The sequence below is a fragment of the Acartia tonsa genome, chromosome 12, assembly GCF_053477335.1.
Source record: "Acartia tonsa isolate MP-2025a chromosome 12, ASM5347733v1, whole genome shotgun sequence".
Taxonomy (NCBI): domain Eukaryota; kingdom Metazoa; phylum Arthropoda; class Copepoda; order Calanoida; family Acartiidae; genus Acartia; species Acartia tonsa.
The window spans coordinates 43,127,200-43,140,190 of record NC_137271.1 but is presented as its reverse complement, the minus strand read 5'-3'; the positions used below and the strand labels follow the sequence as shown (position 1 = coordinate 43,140,190).

At 32.4% G+C, this 12,991-nt stretch overlaps 1 protein-coding gene and 1 long non-coding RNA gene across 11 annotated transcripts in view; one reads left to right on the top strand and one right to left on the bottom strand.

Annotated features, from left to right (window-relative positions):
- The first annotated feature begins 3,406 nt into the window (after positions 1-3,406).
- Positions 3,407-5,623, top strand: LOC145333640 (uncharacterized). The gene is made up of 3 exons (XR_013884568.1): positions 3,407-3,558; positions 5,029-5,083; positions 5,482-5,623. It is a non-coding gene; the product is annotated as an uncharacterized LOC145333640 (long non-coding RNA).
- A 3,122-nt stretch (positions 5,624-8,745) lies between these two features.
- AP-2alpha (adaptor protein complex 2, subunit alpha) overlaps positions 8,746-12,991 on the bottom strand; it is a 28,480-nt gene continuing 24,234 nt past the window's right edge. Inside the window, exons 29-32 of one of the 10 annotated variants that reach the window (XR_013884565.1) lie at positions 12,694-12,807; positions 11,409-11,571; positions 11,105-11,268; positions 8,746-9,204 (exon numbers count right to left, since the gene is read on the bottom strand). Coding sequence is in view for 1 of the 10 variants with exons in the window: in XM_080178807.1 (XP_080034933.1) it covers positions 11,494-11,571; positions 12,694-12,807 (192 nt within the window). In the remaining 9 variants the exon portion in view is untranslated. Of the gene's footprint in view, positions 9,286-10,748; positions 11,572-12,693; positions 12,808-12,991 lie in introns of those variants that run through there. The other 9 variants (XR_013884562.1, XR_013884564.1, XR_013884563.1 and 6 more) reach the window with 9 other exon arrangements.

The following is a 12,991-nucleotide window of genomic DNA, read 5'->3' as shown; positions in this document are numbered from 1 at the left end:
GTTGTCATCCTTGTTTATTTATTCTGTAAAATTTTACTCAACTTAAAAAGTACATTATAATTCAGCATTATTATAAAATTATAATAATCGTATAGAAAAAAGATTTCTAGTTAGAGCCCTTAATAAAAGCGAAGCTTTTCTGTTATTAGGGTCATTCTGTCCGTTCGTCTGTCCATGACTTTTATTGTTAATTGAGGCATGTTATAATTTTTATTTTTTAAAGGAAAGTTTAGAACTATTTTTTGAGAGGTTACCTTCACCCTCTCTAAGGCCTCTAGGGGTGTATTTGCTAGTATGTTGTTTTTCAGGAAAGAATAGAAATAATAACCTTACCCCTACATTTTGAAAAACTGAAATATCCCTGAGGGGGTATAGTAAATCCATATTTATGTGAGCACGTGTCTAGAATCAAAGTATTGTTTGCATTTGCATAATTATGTAATAATTATGTAATCTATAATACAAAGTAGAATGATGTCTGTCCATCCGTCCGTCTGTCTGTCCGTCTGAAGCTTAAGTTCTCGATAACCACTGAACCGATTGGATTCTACTCTTCAGAGTATATACCTATTGGTCCTGTAGTGGTTTTAAGCTATTTTCTTGGGGGGTGGGACACCCCAAACCCCCCAAAAAATGAAAATTTCCCCCCCAAAAAAAAAATTTTCATATTTTTTTCTAATTTTAATGTTTTTTATGTTTTTATATATTTTTATAAATTTTTATATCTTTTTATATTTTGTTATATTTTTTTATACTTTTTTATATTTTCTTTATATTTTCAATTGTTTTTCTTCTTTTTGAATTTCTTTTCTTCTTTTAAACTTTGTTTTATCAAATTCAAAAAGATTGTGAAAACTTCCTTCTCCTGTAGGGGCGAAGCCCCAAAAAGGCTAATGGCTAATTAAAAATTGAAAATTAAAGAAATTTAAAAAACAATAAAAAAAAGAAAAATTCAAAGGTTTAAAATAATATAAATCAATATAAATAAATATAAAAAGATATAAAGAGTTATAAAATGATATAAAGAATTATAAAATGTTATCAAATACAGAAAATATCTAAAAAAAAAATGTAAACAAAATATTTAAAATTCTCACCTGAACCTTCAGAAAAAAAGCCCCTAGAGGCTAGGGGCGAAGCCACTAGTCTATAATACAAAGTAGAACGATGTCTGTCTGTTTGTTTGTCTGTCTGTCTGTTTGTTTGTTTGTAGCGAAGGATCTCGCTAACCACTGAACCGATCGGGTTCTCCTTAACAGGGTAGCTTCTCATATGTTCCTGGAAGGTTTATAACTATTTTAGGGGAGGGTACGACCACCCTCCCTAGAGAAATTAAATTTTTTTAAAATTTCTCAATTTTAGAAAGAGAGTTCAACGAAAAACAAACATCAATTGTAAATTTTTTTTACTTTTTCTTTTAAAATCTAAAATAAGAAATTGAATTACTAAATTCGACTCTCTCCTCCTCAAGTGCCCCTAGAGGCCTCTAGGGGCGTAGCCGCTAGTCTATAATACAAAGTAGAACGATGTCTGTCTGTCTGTTTGTTTGTCTGTCTGTTTGTAGCAAAGGATCTCGCTAACCGCTGAACCGATCGGGTTCTCCTTTATAGGGTAGCTTCTCATAGGTCCCGGGAAGGTTTATAACTATTTTCTTGGGGGATTTTCTCTGCTAGTTATTAATATCATAGAACATTTGGCAATTTAGATAAAAATATCAAGTTTTATTATTTATGTAAGAAAAATTACCATGAAATTTTTGTACACTTTTGAAATGTATAAAATTGAATTTATCATTTATATAACATTACACTTTTCTTAACAAAATTCACAAAATGTAAAGTACTTTACTTACAGTATATTTCAGCTTTTTTATTAAATTAAAATAATCGTATTTAAAGAAAAAAGATTCCTAGGATGATTGTGACAGCATTTTGTTAAAAGCAAAGCGTTTCTGTAATTAGTGTCATTCTGTCCGTCCGTTTGTCTATAACTAATAGATTATATTGATATTTGAGGCCTTTTATAATTTTCTAAGGAAGTTTTAAAACTATTTTTGAGATGTTACCTTAACCCTCTCAAAGACCCCCCATCCCCCTGATCACAATTTTTTAAAACTGAAATAGAGGTCGACTTCCCCCCTTCTCTCTAGGGGTGTACCTGCTGGTATTTTGATTTTCAGGAAAGAACAGAAAGATAAAAAATATTAAGATCCCTAATTCTTTTAAGGAACACTTATCTTTTAAAATTATAATTTACTTTGTCCGTCAGTCCGTAGCGCTATTGGAAATATGGGATTTTCTTGGCTTATAGTAAAGATAGACTGCTGGTATTTTTTGTGAAGATCCTCTTCTTTAACAGTATACAACTCACTTGGTCCGTAGGTCTGTCATACTTCACGTGTTTTTCACGATTATCTACTATCTAGTAATGTTGAAAATGGCCGGATAATAACGGATATCCGGCTGATATCTAATCCCGGATATCAGATTATCCGGCCGAATATCCGGTAATTTGCCGGATATCCGGCTATTTTCAATAACAGGCCGGATACCGTATATCCGGCATTAGAAATCAGCTGGATATCCAGCCAAAAAAGTATCCGGCCCAACCCTACTATCTAGCATACCCTTCTTTATCATGTTAACATTCTTGTTAACTTGAAAGTCACTTTACATAAATATCCTCCTATAAAAGTAACAGGATGCATGCCTGCCTGTATGTCTTTGTAAACCAAAAGATCTCTGTACTCGCTGAACCGACATGATTCTCCTTTACAATGTAGCTTCTCATAGGTCCTGGGAAGGTTTATAAATATTTTTTTTGGAGGGAGGGGCATAACACTCCCATCCAAATAGAAATCACCCCTAGAATAAATGAACCCATCTAATTGTTTCTTTCTTTTAAAAATAAAATTGAACGTTGAGTGTCAACTTATACCCCCACCTCAAGTGCTCCTAGAGGCCTAAAATTAAAATATTCAAAGTGGACGGTCGACTTATCCCCCATACCTAAAGTGCTCCTTAAGACCTCTAGGGGCGTATCCTCTAGTACATATCTTTTTATATAAAGTAGTAAGGTTTTTTTAGTCTGTAGCGAAGGATCTTGCTAACCGCTGACCCGATATGGTTCTCCCTTACATTGAAGATTCCTATAGGTCCTGAGATGGTTTTAGGCTATTTTATTTTATAGATAAAGTCTGGGTAAGGTTTTAGGCTATTTTTCTGACCTTATTTATAATTTAGAATAGAGCCTCTAGGTGCTGGGGGCAAGCCCGCTTGTATCTATAAAACAGAGTAGAATGATGTCTGTCTGTCTGTACTTATTTTTTATTACATCTTGAGACAAAGCCCCTAGAGGCTAGGAGCAAAGCCGCTAGGATAACATATATTGTGTACTATTTCTAGATAGTACATTTGTATGATATAAACAAATTATTTTTAGGATGCAAGACCACGAGTATGCTACCCTCAAGGCGCGTTTTGACGCTGTTCTGGACCGTATGGAGAGAATCAAGGCCGCTTTGATTGCGGCAGCTGATGGTCTTAATCATGAAGACAAGTATAGTTATTTATCACATCGTTTTAGAGACATCTCTCCGCGGATATAAAAATTTCAATTATAAGATTAAAACTAGTCTTGTTAGCCCCGAGTGGCCGAATACTCGGGCTAACAAAACAGGTATTGATTTTATGATTTATATTTTAATATTCGTGGAAAATTTTCTGTAACACGATGCTATGCATGATTTTGCTTTATGGCTGGAAACCGGTTCTAATACAGCGGATATCAATAGGTTTTAATGCCATACTGGAAAAAATATTTGGATAGATAGATATTTGGTAGACACAACCATCATAATATCCATAATTTGCGAAGCATAGAAACGTTATTAGCGCATCGTATTATAGACTGCTTTCCGCGGATTGTATAATGATAAATCATAAGATTAAAATTGTTTTTTTTTTGCTATTGCTATTTACAGACGGACGGACAATGTGAGCTATAGAGTTCATACTTATATAGAGAAATCCACACAAAAAATATTTAGCTTATTTACATTTGATGGCAGCTGAGAAACTTTGTGGTGGTGGTGGGTTGTGAAATAAAATTATATAATATATAAAAAGCGAAGCTTTTCTTTAATTACGGTCGGTCCGTCCGCCGGGAACGAATAGCTTTTTACTCAATTTAGGCATGTTAGAATTATCCTATCGATTTCAAACTTTGCATGGTGATTCCTGTATTAGTAGTTATGTGTTGTAATTCTCCGATTGATCTGATTTTTTAAATACTGATTCCTAGGACAACAAAGTACAATGCTATAAGCAAGGCATCTCTATAATCAAGTCGTACATTTTTATTCTGATTATTCAGTTCTGACACTCTACAAGTGTTATGGTTTCAGAGCTTCACTTTTATGGATTTCGTCATCCTTGTTCCTAACTGTATTGATATGCAATTTCAATTAATGAGATAAGTGCTTTTATTTGACGAAAATGCTTAAGGAGGGAGGCGGTAGTAAAACCAGCGACAAATTTATCTATAATACAAAGTAGAACAATGTCTTTCTGTTTGTCTCAAGCTTAAGATCTTGGTAACCGCTGAACCGATTGGACTTTACTCATGAGGGAATATCGCTATTAGTCCTGTGTTGTTTAAAGCTATTTCTTAGATGTGGGACAATTCAACCCCCCCCCCCCCAAATATTTTATATTTTTTTAAAAGCCACTAGTATCCTTTTATAAGCGTTACAGGACGTCTGTCTGTCTGTAGCTTAGGATCTCGCTTACCGCTGAACCGATTTAGTTCTCCATTACAGTGAAGCTTCTTTAGTCCAAGGATGGTTTATAATAATTTTAGAGGAGAGTACCTCCACCCTCCAAAGATAAATCGCTCCTAGACCAAATTTTTTTTTACTTTATCTTTTTATAAAATTAAAAGAGAAGGGTCGATTCCCTCCCTCACCTCTCCTAAAAAGTGCCCCTAGAGGCTTCTCGGAGCGTAGCCGCTAATTTTATATTATTATAGGCGTCAGTGTTGTGTGATGCTATATAATCACGGTTACCTGGAAACCAATCTCAGGGTAGGATATTATGATTTTTACAGGAAGGGAGGGGACATTGGTCTGTTAATTACACTAGTACCCAAAGTTTTATAGTCACGTTTTCTTATTCTTTAGCCTAATAACTTTGGGTACTGATATTAAATTTTGATTAGTTGGTTCATTAAGTTGAGAGTCCATAGTTTTCAGCAAATATTTCGTCTATAGTAATTTAGTTTATCATCAATGGGGACGTTAATCAATTTATTGTCCATTGTCTTATCCCTGAAGATCCCAGCGATTTTTTAAGCGTTGGAAAAGTGTCTACGGTTAAAAAGCTTCTGCCTCACAACCCATTTTCGTGTGTGTGTCGAGGGGGGGGTGTAATTTTCGCCCCCCCCCCACACCTATACAAAATTGCTCATTCTATTTTTTTTTAGCGTGTGGAGCCCTTGAGAGAGAAGGAATACCTCTCTGAGCTGCAGAGCTTGGATAGTGTCGAGGGGGACATCAATCGCCATGCTCAGGAATATAAATATATGGATAATATTAGTAAAAATGTATAGAAAAAAAAACACAAATCAGTGCTTTCACTTAAAGTGCATTGCATATCGATCAATGAATCCCCCCATCCCACATTGACTTTTTTAAAAACTGAAAAAGTTTTTTTTGTCTATGCTTAAAGAAGCTCTTCAAAGTGTCTTAAAAAATGAGCCGTGTGACGTCATTATATCCATCTCTTTTTAAGGGGTTCCCACTTCTTCTCCTACCCCTCATTTCAATGACGTAACACATCACAAATTTTAGGACACTTTGTAAAGCCCCATGCCTAACCATTGCGGAAGGCACCAACCCAGCAATGCCCTAACCCAGGCGTGATATAACCTAACCCAACATTATTTTTGTTGATAAAAGCAAAAAGTTTTTGATATTTATCCACATATTTAATTGTATTTACAGGAAACCTCAATATTTGTTGGAGATATGTGATCTGAACAACAGAATAACATGAAGAAAAAAAACATTCTACAGCCATCTCACACCATACCAGCTATAACCTATAACTGAGTTACTTAAAACAAACTTTTTGTCTCAGTAAATAGCCCAGCAGACAGCTATAAATCCGAAAAATTATTTTTACGAATTAATCAAATTGTTGGTTTTACCTATTCCTGAAACCATCCACCGATTTGGTCCTTCAAATATTCTGATGATTCTAAACCAATAACCAATCAATTTTTATCAATATAAAAAGAATATTTTTCAAATTAAAAATATCTACAATTTTATAAATAGACTGATAGAAAAAGTTCTACCTCACTTTACTAATCATAGGGTATTTCACGAAGAAAATACAAATTTTAACATGACATATTTGTTTGAAAAAGCAGCTATGACACTTGCTTACATAAAATCAAGCCTTTTTTTTATACTTTTTTTTGTATTTAAGATATTAACAAAGCATTTGATACAAAATATAATTACCCAGATTTTTGTATTATCTTAGTAACTTTAGTAATACACATTATATTTTTTAAACTTTAATAAAAATAATTATTTTTTAATTGTAGTTATTTATTTTAGTATTGTAGCTACTCTATAACTAAGGTATGTCGTTATGTCTTTTCTCGCGTATGTGATGGACAGTTACGTTTGTGTTTTAATTATATATACTCTTTTATCAACATAACAGGGCTCGGCACCCGAGACTATTATTTGAACCTGTATGCGTGCTTTAATTTTTGTTCTTCAACGTGATTGGTTGGGCTTAGGCTTCTAGCTTATTTTGTAGGTGTATTTTTCTTACGCTTACAGGCGTTAAACAATAAATGTACAAAATCTAGAGTTCTAATCGGATCAATTGAAACACAACGTCGGAACAATCCGATCATATTTTGGTACGAATTGGCAATTACTTTTTCATCAAGTCGCCGAACTTCGTACCAGCATCGTTGTACCGGTATGTTCGGCGTTCGCAAGGTAAGAAATTAGCCGCATATTATGAAAGCTGTGATCAGTTCCATATATTGGCCGCCGGCAGTTAAAAATCCGGCAACATATTGGTAACGTGTCGAGTTCGGTTAAACCGCGGCATACTACGAGACGTCAAAAAAGTTATCTCCTCCTGCTACTATTTTGTTTAAATCAATGCAATGAGATGTATTTTGAAATTTCATCAAAGTTTTTTTTAAAGCGAAGCTTTACTATAATTAGGGTCGGTCCGTCCGTAACGGATAGCTTTTTTCGTTAATTTAGGCATGTTAGAATTGTCCTGTCGATTTCAAACTTTGCATGGTGATTCCTTTAGTAGTTAGGTACGATTTAGAAAGCGTAGCAACTCTATAATCATAACCAGAATGTCCGTACGTCCATTTTAAACATGTTGATTTTTTACTTTTTCAACAACAAATTATGTGATCTAATCATCCGATTGATCTGAGTTTTGGTATATTGATTCCTGGGACAACAAAGTATAATGTTATAAGCGAAGCAACTCTATAACAAAGTCCTAAAAATGTAAGTATGTCCATAAATATTATCCTGTATCAAGCAGTGTTTTAACAAATTTACTTAGAAATTTACTTTGACGCTTATACATTTATATTCTGATTATTCAGTTCTGACACTATACAAGTGTTAATGTCCGTTTGTCCTACCGTTTCAGTGCTTCGCTTTTATGGATGTTGTCATCCATGTTTCCTACCTAGGCAACTTTGGAAACTTATCAAAATAGAATTGGTAGGTCCAAAATTTTCTACAAATAATCATATGCAAAAAGGTTAACATTGTTTTCCATGATTAGGGTTGTACAGTAGGATATATAAGTTGTAAGGAATTTTAATGTTAGAGGGAGATTTTAAATCTGCATTAAATTTTAGGGATATTTTATAAAATTCGTTTTTTGTAAAATTCTTTATCTAAAAGCGAAAATACATTTTAAGTTAATTAATTTTGACCAATAGGATAGGTGGATTTTAAACTACCTGCGCTCTAATTGGTTGAATGATGTACGACATCCAATCAGAGCGCAGATTTTTTAAATCCACCAATCACAGATGCCAAAATTAATTAACTTAATTTGTATTTCCGCTTTTAGATAAAGAATTATACAAAAAACGAATTTTATAAAAAATCCTTAAATTTGATGCAGATTTCAAATCTACTCCCTACATTACAATTCCGGAAAACTTATATCTCTTATTGTACAGTAGGATATATAAGTTGGAAGGAATTTTAATGTTAGATGGAGATTTTAAATCTGCATCAAATTTTAAAGATTTTTTAAATAAAATTAGTTTTTTGTATAATTCTTTATCTAAAAGCGGAAATACAATTTAAGTTCATAAATTTTGACCAATAGGATAGGTGGATTGGAAACTACCTGCGCTCTAATTGGTTGAATGATGTGCGACACTTAAGCGTCTCCAATCAGAGCGCAGATAATTTTCAAACCACCAATCACAGATGTCAAAATTAATTAACTTAAATAGTATTTCCGCTTTTAGATAAAGAATTATACAAAAAAAACAAATTTTAAAAAAAATTCTTAGAATTTGATGCAGATTTCAAATCTCCCTCTAACATTAAAATTCCTTCCAACTTATATATCCTTTTGTACAATACATCAATTTAGTTTAATGAAAAATAACCGCAAATATATCCCCCAAAAACTTTAAATTTTACTAGACACCAAAAATTAAGAATTAATTGGAATGACTTTATTTCATAATTAAAGATAAAACATTTCCATCTAAAATCAACGATCAATATATCGACTTAATTAATCAAATGCCTAAAAAAAGGTATCATTATTTTCGCCATGAAATATAATTTCTATGACAAAACTAAAAGATACAAAGTCGAAGAAAGTACAATCTATTTAATAATGATTAATATTTAGCATCAAATTATATAAACTACAGGTTTACATTTTAACAATAAATCTTTGTTTTTTTCTTCAGAAAACATTTCCCTTCATCTTATTTTATCTAAACTAATTGCTATTTTTTTATAAAAAGCTTTATAATAATTTTTACTATTTAAATAAAAGTCAAACATGTCTAGATAATTAATAATTGTTACAATTGATAATAATTAAAATCACAGAAAATAAATAAAATACATAAAAAGAAAATCATTTTCATACTTTGTTTCTATAATACCTAAATAATATTTTTATTATAATTTTGAAATATTAAGTTTTAAAAAAATGTTTTAACTCAACCTTACTAAAACACCATTATCTAAAATGGGTTAAAAGCAGCGTTACGGAGCCGTTTGATTTTGGTGCGGCTCCGGGTTTGACTCCGGCTCCGACCTAAAATCAAGAAAAGCTCGACATATTTTTTTCCCTCCGTCTATTTTTGACTTTTGAAGGTTTTAAAAGTTAAATTTTTGATAAAAATGGACTTGAAAAACTTAAAAGGGGAATTTGCACATGACAAAATAGATTTAGGTACCATATTATAATTTATAAAAAAAATCTCTTTATTATTTATCTAGTCCGGAGCCGTTTTCCGGCAAAATATGGCGGCTCTACAGTTCCCGGCTCCGCAACACTGGTTAAAAGGATGGTTAAATTGTAGTTTAATTTAAGAAGTACAAATATTCTTAAATAGGCAAATCAAATGCAAAATAAAATTATTTCAGCTCTTAATTGATTAAACACATATTCAAACTTAAGTAAGAGATTCAAAAAAAGTAATGTTAATATTTTAAATCAGGCTTTTCTTAAAATAAACCAGAGATAAAGGGACATCTAAAGATTCTCAAAAAAAAGTGTTCAAAAATGTCCTGTCCCTTCTTATAGTGAAGAGCTTGAGATGCCTTATATTTCCCAAACCCTTAATCCCATTAGATTATTTGAAAATGAGTTTAATACAAGACCACCGGCTTATAGTAAAATCTAACATAAACAAGAATAAATCTGAGATTTCTAATCCACAAAATGCATCAAAAACTAAAAGCCTACGATGTAAGCCTTTAAATTAGTTGCAGCCCTAAAAAAATTAAAATGTTGTTTTATAAATACTAAATACTTTTGTATGTAACTAATAAGACAGTTGTTTTATACTTTAAAAACTTTCAAGATTCAATAAAAACAATAAGATTTAGAACTAACCAGGTTAAAGTAAATGCCAGATCAAAAACGTCTCTCCTTTTTAAACATAAAAATTGAAAATTTTTGGTTATTTTTCATCAAAAAGGTTTTAACACTGGGTTTGAAATACATTTAGAAACAAGGTAGAAATAAGCTTTGATTCTTAAAATACACCTTATTAAGGATTATAATTTGACTAAAACTAGTTAACCACTGGTTTTCAGTATTCATAAAAAAATGACAATTAAAATACTTTAAAGCATTAGGAATTGTAGCTTTCTATAATATTCAATACAGCAATAGGCCTTAAAACAATGTACCTAATGTTTATTTACTAGGTATGCATTTCTTAAATATTATTTTTTTGTGAAATGATTCAATAAATTATGCTAATAACATATTATTTTCTGTCAAAAATGTTCAAAAATTGCTGAGCATTATTTTCAGATCTTGGTCAATTTTCATTGTTTTTTGTTGTTGTATAAAAGTTTATTTTAGATAAAAGTATGTGTCATTTTAAAAAGTTTAGTGATTGTATTTATAAAATCAATCACATACTGCCGACTTATTTTCTTCATAATATTAACTAGGTATCTAATACACTTCTTTTTCAATCCTATTTGAAAAAAAACTTAAGTTAATATTTACTGAATAAGTACATTTAATTGTTTGTATTTTAAAATAAATATTATTAATAAGTGCATAAATTAACTGTCTTTAACTTTATTAGTACAAGAGTTAGCTTTAAACATTTCTTATCTATTTGCTAGGGCTAAACATAAAATCTTATAATAAATAACGACAATAATCATGATTCTTTCTTCTAATTCCTAAAAATGTTTACAGCTAACTCTTTAATATCTCGACCTTTATGGTAATGTTCTATACCATACATTTGGAATTACATAATCAGTTTAGGCAGACCAACTATTTTAATAATTCTAAATTCAATAATAACATACCGTCTCAAAAAACAATTATTTGAATCTAAAATCATTTCAAATTGAGCCACCTAATAATAAAAGTTGTCTCATATATATTGTTTTAAAATATGCTATGTTTTTTTTTATTTGTATATGATGGTTACAGCAGTACGATTTAAATCGATTTAAGTATAATAAAGTGACTAATCTACTAATACCTCTGCTTTTAGGTAATTACTATTAGTTTTTGGAAAAAATAAATTTTCAAACAAAACTCTTCTTTTTTAGATTTCCATCCTTAGTATCAAATCCTCACTTTAAAGTAACATTTTAGTAAATTTGCCTCTTTATTACACTACAATCAATTTAAGCACCTTACTGGGCAGAGTGTTAAAATGTGCTAGGCCGCCTCGTGGTGTTGGCAGAGTTTAGAAGAAGTTTGAGAGTACATCTACAATATGTTGTGACACCGCGTCTTTGCTGGAGCGTACGGTTAAACGGTACATCTGAAAAAAATTGAAATAATCTCTCTGTCTATTAGCCATTTAACGTCAGTCTGTTCAGTCAGTAATTTTTCTGTCTGACTGTCTATCTGTCAATAAAGCTTTCAGTCTGTCTGTCTGTCAGTAAAGCTTTCTGTCTGCCTATCGGTCATTAAAACTTTCTGTCTGTCAGAAAAGCTTTCTGTCTGTCTGTCTATCAGAGAAGCTTTCTTTCTGTCTGTCAGTAAAGCTTTCTGTCTGCCTATATGTCATTAAAACTTTCTGTCTGTCTGTCGATCAGAAAAGCTTTTTGTCTTCCTGTCTGTCCGTAAAAAAGTTTCCTGTCTTTCTGTCAGTAATGCTTTCTGTCTTTCTTTCTGTCAGTAAAATTATCTGTCTATTTGTCTGGTATTAAAAGCTTTCTGTCAATCAGAAAAGCTTTCTGTCTGTCTGTCTACCAGTAAAGCTTTCTGTCTGTCAGTAAAGCTGTCTGTCATCAGTTATTCTTATTCAATTAGTCTGTAAGTAATTTGGTCACTATGTATCTAGTTGATTGATTGATTAGCCATAGTCTCTTAGGGTTTGGACCTAAGTAGTCATGGAGTAGGCTGAGACACTTTTGTATAGCCACTAGGGCTATCAAGCTCCACGTTCAAGCACATTATGACTTGACCCGCTATCTCATGAGAGCTACTCATTATTACCTCACCCTCGCCGAGTATGGCAGGTGTCCCAAATTAAGTCACCGTAATGAATGACGCTCTCCGCAGAGGAGCTTGGGATAAGGGTAGTACTGATAATATGTACTTGACTATTAAGTATCCAAACTTACTCAATAATCCCCTTCTTACACAACCAGGGGAAGTTGCGTGAATGTATTCAACTGAGAAATTCGAGTTTCCACATGGGGACTAGAACTCGAACTCTCATCACCGTAACTCAGTGCGTTACCACTGAGCTACGACGCCCCTATGAATGGTTTAGGTTATTAGGTTCTATCCCAATCTGAAGGTCCTTTTAATGTGTGTCTGTTAGTCTGTCTATCTGTATGATTACCTGTGCCTGATTATTAGGTTCTAGCCTGAGTAGGACTCCTATCTGCAGGGTCCTGGTGTGGATAATCTATCTATCTATCTGTATGATTACCTGTGCCTGATTATTAGGTTCTAGCCTGAGCAGGACTCCTATCTGCAGGGTCCTGGTGTGGATAATGCCAGCACACACATAGTTCTCTGGATTGGGGTCAATATTCTCCAACAGCTGAAACAAAACATAGGACATCATCGTTTCACGTTAGCCCTCCACTATTCAGTATCAGAGATGCTTGGATGGAAAGGACAATGAAAACAATCATAGACTTAATTGCGGTTTATACAGGGAGGGAGGGGATATTGGACTGTTTATTCCACTAGTCCCCCAATGTTTTTTAATATCATTATCTTTT